The sequence below is a fragment of the Neodiprion lecontei genome, chromosome 3, assembly GCF_021901455.1.
Source record: "Neodiprion lecontei isolate iyNeoLeco1 chromosome 3, iyNeoLeco1.1, whole genome shotgun sequence".
Lineage (NCBI taxonomy): Eukaryota > Metazoa > Arthropoda > Insecta > Hymenoptera > Diprionidae > Neodiprion > Neodiprion lecontei.
The window spans coordinates 36,156,007-36,168,559 of record NC_060262.1 but is presented as its reverse complement, the minus strand read 5'-3'; the positions used below and the strand labels follow the sequence as shown (position 1 = coordinate 36,168,559).

Below are 12,553 nucleotides of genomic sequence, written 5' to 3'. Positions count from 1 at the left end.
AACTTGTTCAGTAGGTTATCGATTCGCCGTAATCAGCTCAAAGCGTTCCATTCGGTATGTCGCACCACACCAGCGACCGCGTGGGTCCTTTTGTACACGAGTGCGTCCGCAAGCATCTAGTGTTCAGCTGGTGAATGCAGACATTTTTATCCTACAAGACTTTGATCATTAATATTACGATAAAGATCTAGCCCGTTGACATCGATGAAGATGAACGGAGAAAAAAGAAAAACGTTTCGAGCTAATGTTCGCTAATATTGTATTCATTTATTCGTTTTTTGCGCTAACATTTTATTCCGCAATAAAGGCTAAAAGGTGAGATTTCGACCGTTATCGATTCCTCTCGGTCGTACCCCTCCGAGTTTTCAATTCCGCGTTCAGTAAACCAGGTACTTGCGAAAAATACTCCCGGGTACGCGCAGAGTCCTCGAGTCGCGTACTACACCGCAACGTAAGCGTAACGCCGGCTGACGAGGGGCGACGCCACGGGCTTTGGGGCGGGGGAGAGAAGAGTGGGGCAGTTTTTATCGTCAACTGTCACGGCGTGTGGCCGGCCGGCGGGTCGTCGTGGGCTTGTGTACTTGCGTATCGTGCGGGACGAGGCTACGGAGCGGGGCGTTCGGCGTAGGGATGGCTGGAATGAGAGGGGGGGATACCCGGCGTATTCTATGGGCGGGGCCTCCGCCAGCTGGCAGATGTTTCCCGCGCGGCCGTGGCGCACGTCTAGCGTAAGCTACACGGAGGAAAACTAGTCCGTCGCTTCGCTCGAGTTATTTCGCATGCCGGTCGGTGGATATTTCGTGTGTAAGAGTTAGTGGACGATGACTTTCGTCGCAGTTTGTTTTATTTCGCCCTAATTCGAGTCCGCGGTTCGTCCCGTTTTCTCAGTCGCACCAATTTTTATCACCCGATATCGGAGGTGCGTAATAAAACTCGGCGGTGGGTTAGGGTAGCCGGCGGCGGAGTGATCCCTGGTGATCCACGGTGCGTCGTCGTGGGGGCCCTCAGCTGTTTCCCGCCAAAGATCGCCATTACAAAACGCGATCGGGCGTTGTGTGTGCGCCGCGGTGTGGCTGCCCCGTGGACGGACGAAAACCGACGTGCGTTTGATATACGATATACGTGATAAATGGTACGCAATAACGTCGTATAAATATCCTGTGCGAGTTTCAAGTGTGTGTTGTTGCTGTTGTTGTTGTTGTTGTTTTTGTTGTTATTATTATCATTATTATTATTATTCTAACCATCCAAAACGGAGGTGTGCTACTGTATTTTCATATTCTCTGTGACCCGTGGGACGTGAAAATACGCGGTTTACCAAAGTGGCGTAGATCGACGAATTATGTCAGTGTTTAGTAATAGTGACGACAGAATTCTCCTCGAGGAAATCGTTGAAGCGGTGGACGAACAGGAAGCCGAACTCTGCAGGTAAGCCGACCGAAAACGTGCTACAAAATATTCTATTTTTCTCTCGTTTCTCGCTTATACCAGACGCGCCATTTCGCGCTACCGGCTAAAAACACACGCGCAGCTCCGTCTCTCCCGTTGACACCACCCCACGTTTCTCTCGACGTTTTCCCTCCTCGTCTCCCCCCCCCCCCCCTCCCTTTCCTCCCCGACCCTCGCCGCCCTGCCGCCGCTCCCTCGACATCCCCCTGCTGATGATGATGATGATGCTGCTGCTGCTGCTGCTGCAGCCGATCCCGATTCCCATCCGTGGGGTCAACTTTTGTCCGTTGTAATTCGCTTATCGAACCGAAGACCGGAGCGCGTCCGAGCGCCGCGATAATGAACTTCTATAATTAGAAACGTGGGACGGAGGACGCGCGATGTACGCGCATTTAAACGAATTCATTTTACTCAGCTGGTGCGAGGCGCCGACTGACCGGCCGGCCGGCTGCCTGCCTGCCTGCCTACCTGCTTTCCTTCCTTCTTCTCTCGATTCTCCTTTTATTCTCGATTTTGGTCTCTGCACTCAACGCTCCTTCCTCGCCGCCACGCCATTTGCCGTCGCGTACTCGCTCTTGTATTTACAATTACCTCGTGTAATAAGTTTATGAGCGTATATCGTGTAGTCATTCTGTACGCAGGTCTTACCAGTTAATTCGTGAGGAAATTTTCAATTTTTTTATTCTTACTCTCGTTATTAACGGTTTATATTTTTCGATCCATAACAGCAATATTATGACGGGAAGCAGATAGGTAAATACGTGCGATTATGTTGTATTTTTTTTTTTCATATCTTTTGCTATTACTGTGTTTTATATCATCTTGCGGGTCAATCTAACGACGATATTTCAATAGCATTATTTCGATAAATCAAATAGTTTTGCCTGTGTAGTAATTCCGGACGGCCTTGGACTTGACACCAATATCGATAATATAATTTTCAACTATATTTCTTCTCTTTTTTTTTCTTTTTTTTTTTAATGACATGACGAAACACGTGTAGAATCGCGTATTTCTCGTGTCAGGAATTTTTAATTCATAAAGCCTTACTCGGACCTCAACCGCATGATCAACCCGAGGCGCGGTTTTTATTATAAGAGTTGTTTTGAAAACGCGAATCAGAGGCGTGGTAGGACGTGCCGTGTATTTATGTACATACAATATAACCGACCGGGTTTGTTTCCCCTCGTGTTGATGTTATTATTATTATTATTGTTGTTGTTGTTATTCTGAGGTTTCTTTCATAATTTTCGACAATTAGCACTGGCGGCAAGCTTTTAGTCTTTCTCCTCAATGAAACGAAACAATACAACGTATGTACTTGCGACCACTACGGTTCGAATTTGAGGAAGAAACACTTTACACGAGAAGTCGGGCAAACATTTTCATTAATATCATTAATAAATTGCATAGAAATAACGAGACTAGAGAATAGAAGAGAGGAGAAGTTTGCAAAAGACGGACAGAAGAAGCAAGAGAAATAGAAATCGAAAGAGAAGGAGAAAGAGAGACCGGCGGCAAGTTACGTAAGCCCCGCGTTTTGTTGCACAATAATTTGCTTCTATAAATAAGACGCGAACCACGCCGCGCCGCCGGCCGGCTGAATGCCTTCTTCTTGTTTACATATTCCCATTGCTGTACGCGGCGAACGTACATCGGTACGTTATCACATTTACGCACGAATGTATTTATGTATGTACTTTGTTGCCTGTAATAGGAAGTAGGCGATATACAAACATCTCGCTCCTCGATTTTTCCTCTCTCTGTTTTCCGCATGCAAAAAATTTCGATTTACTTCTTTGACGACACTTGCTTGCACACTCTTGTGTTTTCTATACGATGGCCAATGGCGCTTTGGAAAATAAGGTTTCGCGGTCTTTTTTTCTTTTCATTGTTGTTTGTTTTTGTTTTTCATTTCATTTCATTTTATTCAATTCTATTTGCCAATTTCCCCTCAAACGAATGCACAAAAGAAAATTTCTGGCAAAGTTTGTGAGAAAATAAGAAAAGACGTGCAATCGCGGGTCCACGTGGGTGTGCGAAATAATTTTCAAGGCACGCCAAAATAAAGACCATGCACAACGCTCGATCGTCGTCAGGATCCTGTAGGTGGGTTCTCTCTCTCTCTCTCTTTTTTTTTGTCTTTTTTTCTTATTACAGTTTGATACAGGTATAAGGATTTCACAGCTGTACCTACTTCGACAGGTTTTCCTACGTAATATACCGTCATTATGATATACCTACATGTTTTTGAGATTTTACGAACACACCGAAGAGACTAGAATAACACTTCTTTCAACCTACAATAATATGTGGTATTGTGCGAAATTTGATTGTCGAAACACAAGGAAACTAAGAAGAGAAAGGAAAAAAAAGATCGGATGTTTTAAACTTTAACACAATCGTTAATTTATATACGAATCGTTTAGTCTTTCGTAATGTAGTAATTGTTTTTTTTTTCCCTTCTTTTTCTTACTTTATTCCTTGTCCGGTATAGAAAAATATACTATTACATCATAATTATACATCGGAATAATTATGTACTACGCTGTGGTGTAAATGGTAACACGTATTGCACACCATGGGGTAGTCGTACGGTCATAGATCATATGCCGCGTCTCGGAAGGAGTATTTTCTTACGCGAATACATATCGAACGAGTTTAAAAATATGTTTAGTTTCTTCTCAATTTTCCATGCGTCGGTTGAATTGAAGCGTCGTCGTTCTCTGTTTAAGGATGGAAGCTTGGGCCGGTAGATATTATAACCGTAATAATAACAATAATACCCAGTCCCTATCGGCGCCGTACAGCATTATTATAGGTAAACGCGGTACATACGTCCGCCACATATCGCTACATTGTGTGTGTGCGCGTGTGTACTCTTCTGGACGTGGAACATGTGTTACAATAAAGTTACATATATATCTATGCATGCGATTGCGTTACTACAATACCGCAGTGTGTACATGAACACATATAATATAATATATTATATAGATACGTTATATAGGTGCGCACGTTGTTTGTGCACAATTTTCCTCGGTGGTACGTAACGTTGTACGACGTCACTCGAGTGACTCGAGTCAAATCTGGTGGCGCCACATGTGCAAATGACAACGAGTCTACGCGATCGGCTGCGTATCAGCTGACGGAATACCCTGTACATACGCGTTGGGTAGAGGGACATGGACACATGCGGGGAGGGAGAGAGCGAGGAGACAATCAGCTGATTGCAAACCGTGATTAAACGCGATGTAGACATTTTCGTATAAACCGATATGGTATGTGTGCACGGGTATGTCAATATGTACGTATGCACTTACGTGGAATGCCACGTAACGAGCACCGCGGCGTCTTATCAATTATAAGATTTCACTAATTGTACCTTATTTTCTTCATTTTTTTTTTATTATCAATTCTACCGGATCTCTACAGCCTCGTTATATTTTACATATAATATATATATACACATAGATATTTCGTGAGAAGAATTAGTTATTATCACTATTTATTACTGCAATGTATATGTATAACATATTTTTTACGCGTGTGCGGGTTGCGTACATGCAGCAGCAATCGTTTTATTGATTTATCATTATCAATCGTTTAATATTATTATCATTATTTGCAACGGGTTCAATTGTTTGCGCATTTACGAACGACCTTGGGAAAATACAAGACGTTTATAACTACACTGTACGAGTTTGTTGGACGATAATTTTCATAAATCTGAAAAATAACCTGGTTAGGTTTGGTCGCCGCAGAGCATCAATAGCATACATACATACATATATATATAGAGGTGTGTGTGGTACCGTATACTGATTACGCTACTAGGTATTAGTTACGTATTATTATACGCTGCTGTTCGACGGACGAGCGTACGGATTTAAAAATAGACGAGGGGCTTGACTGCTTCCTCTAACCAAGTTTCTTTGTTGCTTCTTGTCCTCGTCGTCCTCGTCGTCCTCGTTTTTTCATGTCAAACTCTTACCCGCAACTCTATATCTATATTTTTAAATTCAGTCCACGTTTCGGTTCCTGTTCAACGGGTTGTTTGTTTCGGTATCTTTCTTTCTCTATGTTTTTTTTTTTTTTTTTTCTTTCCTCCTCACGTCATAACAAATTATGAATAAAAACAAGAGATAAGTAAGTGGTCAAAAATTGTGCAAAAGTTTTTCAAAGCGTAGGTATAAACGGCGCGCAACATCGCCTTAAGCCATTTTCAACTCAAATTCCTCTTGTTCATCTCGGTAGCGTCGTTATCAGATAATTGCAAATCCATGTTACACAATATATATATTATATATATATATATACACATATTTACAAAGGCTATATCAAGTTTTCGTCAAGAGGATGTATTATTATAATCGCTTAATCCCCGCCAGAAGTTATATAATAAATACATATATATATATATATGTACTAAAAAAAATTGTTGTCTCTTATACGGTCGACTTGACACGTTTTATAGAAATTGAAAATTTACCTCACTTTGCCATACGACCCAGTAAACATGAGCCGGTTAAAATGTGGTTGAAGAAACGTTAAGGTCGTATAATTATGGTATAGGTAGAAAATATTACCGTGTTCGATATACGGTAATTTTTCAGTAAAATATTAATCGTTGTCTCTCCACAAATATTATACGATTTTCATTACACGTACATTTAAACAACGGTTTCTAGACTAATAATCAACGTTTTGTTTACTAGTTCAATTGCTAATTTAAATTCGTTAAAAACCGGTATATTTGTAGATATTAAAATACAAATTTTCTACGTTTCATCGTCAACGTTTTGTTGTGGTAAGCGAGATTCGTAGTATAAACGTGTGGTAAAACCGTTTATATTTCTAGTCTTATGAACAGTTAATATACATGTTTTATTCCTTCACCGGTACCACAAGTTTAACGTTTCATTCACTGCTTTTCTACAACATTTAAACAACGGTTTCTAGACTAATAATCAACGTTTTGTTTACTAGCTCAATTGTCAATTTAAATTCGTTAAAAATCGGTATATTTGTAGGTATTAAAATACAAAATTTCTGCGTTCCATCATCAACGTTTTATTGTGGTAAGCGAGATCCGTAGTATAAACGTGTGGTAAAATCCATTATATTTCTAGTCTCATGAACAGCTAATATACATATTTTATTCCTTCACCAGTAACACAAGTTTAACGTTTCGTATAGTTACCATACCTTGCCAATATGTTCTCATTAATTGTTTAATAATTAAGTCAATACACTTTTGATCTACTGATCACATGTGATACGTGAAAATTACGTCGTACATAGACTTGTCATATCGATACACAGAATTATATACCTACTCGGGCCGAAACGTAAACAAGATTTGTTTCGTACCTTTCTGACCTTCATATCCAAGAATACTACCCTTTTCAACATAGTGAGGGCAGGAATCAACTTTTACATCATTTACTTACATATTGCGATGTTTGAATTTGGAACTATAATCATTATATTCAAGTTTTTCTCATGTTAGCAGTGACTAAAATTCAACGTTTTGTTATCCTCCTCAGCACGTTTTTCTGATTACCTTAAATTTTGTAAACAACTGGTCATTCGATTTCCAATCTTTTTTTTCATTCGATAAACTAGTAAGTATCATCAAAAATATGAAAAAATTCAGGTGACATAACACTAGAAGTGATAATTTTATTCTACGTAATATTGTAAAGTAGAACAATATGTTACCTCCATTTTTTCAAATTCTTTTCCTTGTGTTATTGTTAATTTCCCAACATAGGAAAAAAAGTTGAAAAATCGATGAACAGATTTTTTTACAAAGGTCACCAAGAAATTACGTAGTTGAGCATATAAGTGCATCCCTTCGCGGCGTCTTTATTAATTGTAAAACATACGTTTTCCTATACCATAATGTATATATTGGAATAACCCATGCTAGCAAAGCGAGTGGCCGTAGATGAAGCTCGTGTACCATGGATGTTACATATACGTATAATGAGCGCATGTGTCAAACGACAAGCGGTCGCGAAGAATCGAGAATGTCCTAGCGTGAAATACTCGCGCCTCTTCTTCTGCCTCTGATTGGCTCGCTAGGTCAGCGTGTTGTAACTCGTACGGTTCCTGCACGCTGAGAGCCGAGGACGACGCGCCAGAATGCCCTCCCACCACCGTTCGCGAAGGCTCTCAGCTCACGCGATCAGTGAATCAGTCTAATTTGACCAACTTCCGAGGTCAGTGCACGTCCGTGTTTATGTGAGCCTTCGATATAACTGATCTATGCAATGTAGGTATTTGTAAAAGACTGTGTATATATTACATCCCAGTCAAGTTTCACGGATTAGCAGTGATATCAGGAAAGTTAATACTCCAACTGCGGTCCAATATTGGTTAAAACTTGCGTACTGCGTACCTAGAAGACGCCCTCTATAGCATCTGTGTTCTGTGTTGAAATAATGTGCCAATACTTTTTATTGTTTTACTTTGTCAGGATTGTGATTTTTTACCTAGTCCCGAGATGAAAGTTAACAATTTTCCTCGTTAGGGTATAATCATTGTATGATTATTTTGTTTCATGTTTTATTTGTTATCAAACCTCTTGTATCGGATATAAGTTTTTGTTTGTTCATGTTTACTTAATTTTACTATTTGCTATACTTCTATACTCTTGTGAGTACATCTGTACAATTGAGGTATGCGTATATGTAAAAGACTGTATGTTTATTTATACATCCCAGTCAACATTCACACAGTTACATCGTTGGCATAATAAAATGTCCGCATCAACGATACAGACAAACTGGTATATAAAAAACTACTGTTATGTTTCAGATACATTGTTAAAGCGGATATTTCGATACGTGTGCAATGTAACTATTGTCATTGTTGCCTTGGATGAAAGTACCTTATAATAAATATATATCATGTTTCGCAAAGGTGTGTGCTTTATCTCATTTAGTTGTCCTGTATTTCTCATAAGAATACATAGGTGTGGATGTAAAATAATTAATATCATTTAATTGGTGCAAGTTACCATTACTGAAATAGCTAAGAATGTGAGCGTTGCTGTATCATCTAACCCCTGAGATAAGTCCATATTGACCATACAAGAAGCTTTTAACAGCTTGTGCATTAATATAGTACATGAAAAATTATACCGAAAACATATTCTCAAGTTGGTTGTTACACGTTTATCGGAACCGCGTGATATTCGATTAAGTGTATTCAATTAAACGTATAATAATTGTTTACGGATATCGTTTTTACGTTAAATCAACACACATTAAGTACGTGTATTATTATAAAAAAAATTTTCCAATGAACACGCTTATTAAACGTGTTTGAACCACGAAAAATGGTGGCTATAACAGGTATATATTAAACGTCTACGTTAACATTTAAATTGCGTTCTTTCATACTTGTTTCATTACGTTTCCGAAAACCGTAATTTCGACGTTTACTTCAACCGTGGAATATCCGGATCATAATCACTAACAGAAAACGTTGATGAGCGCAGTCGAAAAAACCTATATCAGGGCGGACATTTTTGACGAGAAAAAACGTATGTGCTGAACGATTATTCAACTATATACAACGTTATTTTTCGACGAATTTCTTACGATTTATTTACCAGCAATGTTTATTGGGGAGTTTACGTATCAGCAGTCCAAAATATCGATAATGATTTCCTCCCTTTTTTCCCCCCTCCTCTCTTTACCTGCGCACTAATAATCGCAGGAACAGGCTTGCTTGGACATAGACGTGCGGAATGTATAATACGGTTCTCTTGACCACGGTCAACGCGATAGTATACGAGTGCTGCAGGTACAATCGCCGCTGTTATGTATAATACTGCACGCCGCGTTGCAGCACTCGGCTCGGTGCACGTGTACCTAATAGGAACGAGCGAAAAATAGATATCGCGCGGCGTCTATAACGCACATCTACGGGGAGGGAGGGTGATGCGTGTGTGCATGGGAAGACGTAACTTGACGCCGTCGATGGAAGTCGAAAGAAATAAATTTTAAAAATTACGACAATTTTACTCTCTCGTAATTCGTGCTTTTCTTTGGTTAATTATTATTTTTTTTTTTTAATCTTGACCTCATTTCGTTTCTTTTCACTGAAGTGTAACAAAAGAAGTAACGACATTCGTCATTCGTCGCCTACACGTTCATTATTTTTCGATTTCGAATTCAGTGCCTTGTTTTTTGGTTCTTCTTCTTTTCAATTTATTTATATCAAGCTGCCATTCTCTGTGTTAGATTTTTGCTAACGTATAACCTCGCGTTTATATTGTTCTCGTCTGTGTATAAATAATACCCGTGTAGAACGTTTTGTACAATAACTTTACGACGTCCGACAAGTTGCTGAATTTTATTTTTCGTCGCGCGATAATATCTATACCCTCCTCCTTTTTTGTGTGCATGGAAGAGATAATTATAGGATGATGGTCCTCTGGGAGCTTTTGCTTGTTCGGAAATTTATAGGATAATGTAAAAAATGTGCTGTAGGTTTCGTACACGTATATAATTATAAGATATTTATAAACCTTTCTCTATTAATTTAATCGTTATCAAGTCGCGGCGGCAATGTATGTAGTATATACACATATATACATGTCTACAATTAGATAAATGTGATGTTCCTTCAAAATCGATGCAGACAGATCGTGACTCAATTATAAATTGCAGCGATTCTTTAAGAACGCCTGATCTTGTTCGAATCATCTTATCCTCGCATACTCTTAATTCGCACGTACATACGTAACATACGTAGGTACGTACACAATGCCTTTGTATCGTCCGCGGCAGCGAAAATTACACTGAGAGAAATCTTTAGTTCCGGTTACCGCTCAGTCCTTAACTATTTTCATTTTTTACCACAATCGAAAAATATAGTTTTAGGTAGAAAATGAAAATTAGTTTCGTAGCTGTAACCAGAAAGTCTAGTACCTATTACTATTCTTTCTCGTTGCGATCACTGTTACTATATTTTTTTGCAACTGTTGCGAAAATTTAATGCTCGTGCAAGAATAAATTGACGTTAAAGACTTGTTTAACTAAAAAAGTAGAGTAAACCGAAGAAACTGATTTTGCGTTGCAATAGCCAAAAAAGGATCGACGATAGCGCAAAATGGTTACGCGTATCTCGTTTTTCCTAATTCCAACAATATTCAAACAGTTTTTTTAACGATACCTGTTTTACTCAATTTTTCTAGTTACTGTACAAATGTAATTTTTCTCGGTGTATATCGAAGCCCTTCTTTTCAATTAATTCATTCCTTTTCCGTACTCGTGTCAACATGCATGTACATAAATCGTTTACCGTACGATCGAAGCGATGCACTCTGTATGCATGTATGCATATCTATAGAGGATAAATTCGCTCCTTTGCGAGCTCTGCGGCGATTCGATTTGCCACGGCACCGCAGAACCGCTTGCAGTATCGCTTCTGGTGCACAGCTATGCACTTGCTCGGCCTCGTCTAGGAATGGACTTATCGGCTGCTGCGACTGCATATTTCCTAATCTCGTTAATAAAACTCTTCTCTCATTTATAGGTATATGTTTATCTATTTTTTTATTTATCATTTGTCCGGTTACAATGTAAATACATACGCATAACAATACACGCGTATTCCGCAGAGGTTCAATAATGAACCTGTACGCAGACCGAAAATATAAAAATACAAATAGAAGCGGAAAAGTGGACAACTAAAAACTAAAAAATAATATTTAATAAGTAAATATATTTTTTTTTTGTTTATTTCTTTATTTTTTCATCGTCACATTTCGCTTAATAAAGCCATTTAATCGTATGTTATAAAACATGTACATAATCGTATGGTAAAACCGTGCATCAGAGTTTTTTCCCCTTTCGTTTTCCGGGGCTTGTAACAATTGAGCTGCTTTCTGCGATATAATCGGGTTGATTAGTTCTGATAATACGGATACTTTGCTCGTGCTGTTACCTACTTGTAACGAAACTAAAAGAGAAGAGAACCGTAAAGGGATTGAGAAAAATGATGAAATGAAGGAAAAATTATTACCAACCGAACGTTGGATGTATTGCTCTCTCCAAACGGCTGTCTATAAAATATAAAAGTATACACTACAGAGCCTAATCTTGAAACGTCTTTGTAGTACGCCTACGTATGGCGCAGTTGCTGCCAGTGGAACTCTCTCCTGTGGAACATTCACGTGTTAAGGTATATCGCCCTCTTTATCTACCTGTATAATCAAACAGGTGGATCGTACAAGGGTCGTCGAAAAAAAATAAAATAAGAATCGAGAAGACGAGACTGAACGGGACTGAACGAGACGAGACGAATTTTCGAGTTTTTGATCTTTTGAACGGTGAAAAACCGTTAAGAGGACGCATTCATCCTTACGCATAACGTAGACGTATTATACGTCGTACGGATAGGTACCTACGGGAGTTTAATTTTTGCTAATTATACAAATGACTCACTTTAGTTACGGTGGATGTTTTTTTTTCTTTTTCTTTTTTTTTTTTAATATTTAATTTTTTTTTTTTTGTTTTTTGTTTTTCAAATCTATGAATTACGATTATTTACACCGCGGAATAAGAGACCTTAAATAAAAAAAATTATATAACGTGCAGCGTTCACGGGACTGTAACTATAACTGTAGAGCTGAAGAATCATGCCCTTTATTAACAGACATACGTAACATCTCGGCATGTCAGGCGTTATGGCCTAGTCTAGCAAATTGCGTCGTGCATGTTGAAAACGGTTCGATTATCCGATGAAAAGAAAGAGACGAAAATAAAAGAAAACTCCCTAGTCCTCTTAATATACTATTTGTATATCGAACGAGCTGTAGTCTGCGGTTAAGAAGACTGCAAATTGGAACTGAAGGAACCCGCCCAAAGAAAGAAAAAGAAAAAAAAAAAGTATAAAAACTATAATAACGCGAATTGAGTCCCATTGATTATAGATAACTGTTTATAGAACCCGTCACACATGACGTAGGTATTGTTCTTATTAATTCATACATCGATAATGCAACGTTGCAAAATTCATCGGCAGTCGCACCGAGTATACACGTACACACATTCATCGTGCATACGAGTGTACACATTACGTA

General features: G+C 38.8%; 1 protein-coding gene across 3 annotated transcripts in view; it reads left to right on the top strand.

Annotated features, from left to right (window-relative positions):
• The first annotated feature begins 673 nt into the window (after positions 1–673).
• Positions 674–12,553, top strand: part of LOC107226636 (helix-loop-helix protein 11) — a 188,096-nt gene continuing 176,216 nt past the window's right edge. The window contains exon 1 of one of the 3 annotated variants that reach the window (XM_046734203.1): positions 674–1,428. In XM_046734203.1, the coding sequence (XP_046590159.1) occupies positions 1,343–1,428 (86 nt within the window). In that variant the 5' untranslated portion in view covers positions 674–1,342. The remainder of the gene's footprint in view (positions 1,429–12,553) is intronic. The other 2 variants (XM_046734202.1, XM_046734201.1) reach the window with 2 other exon arrangements.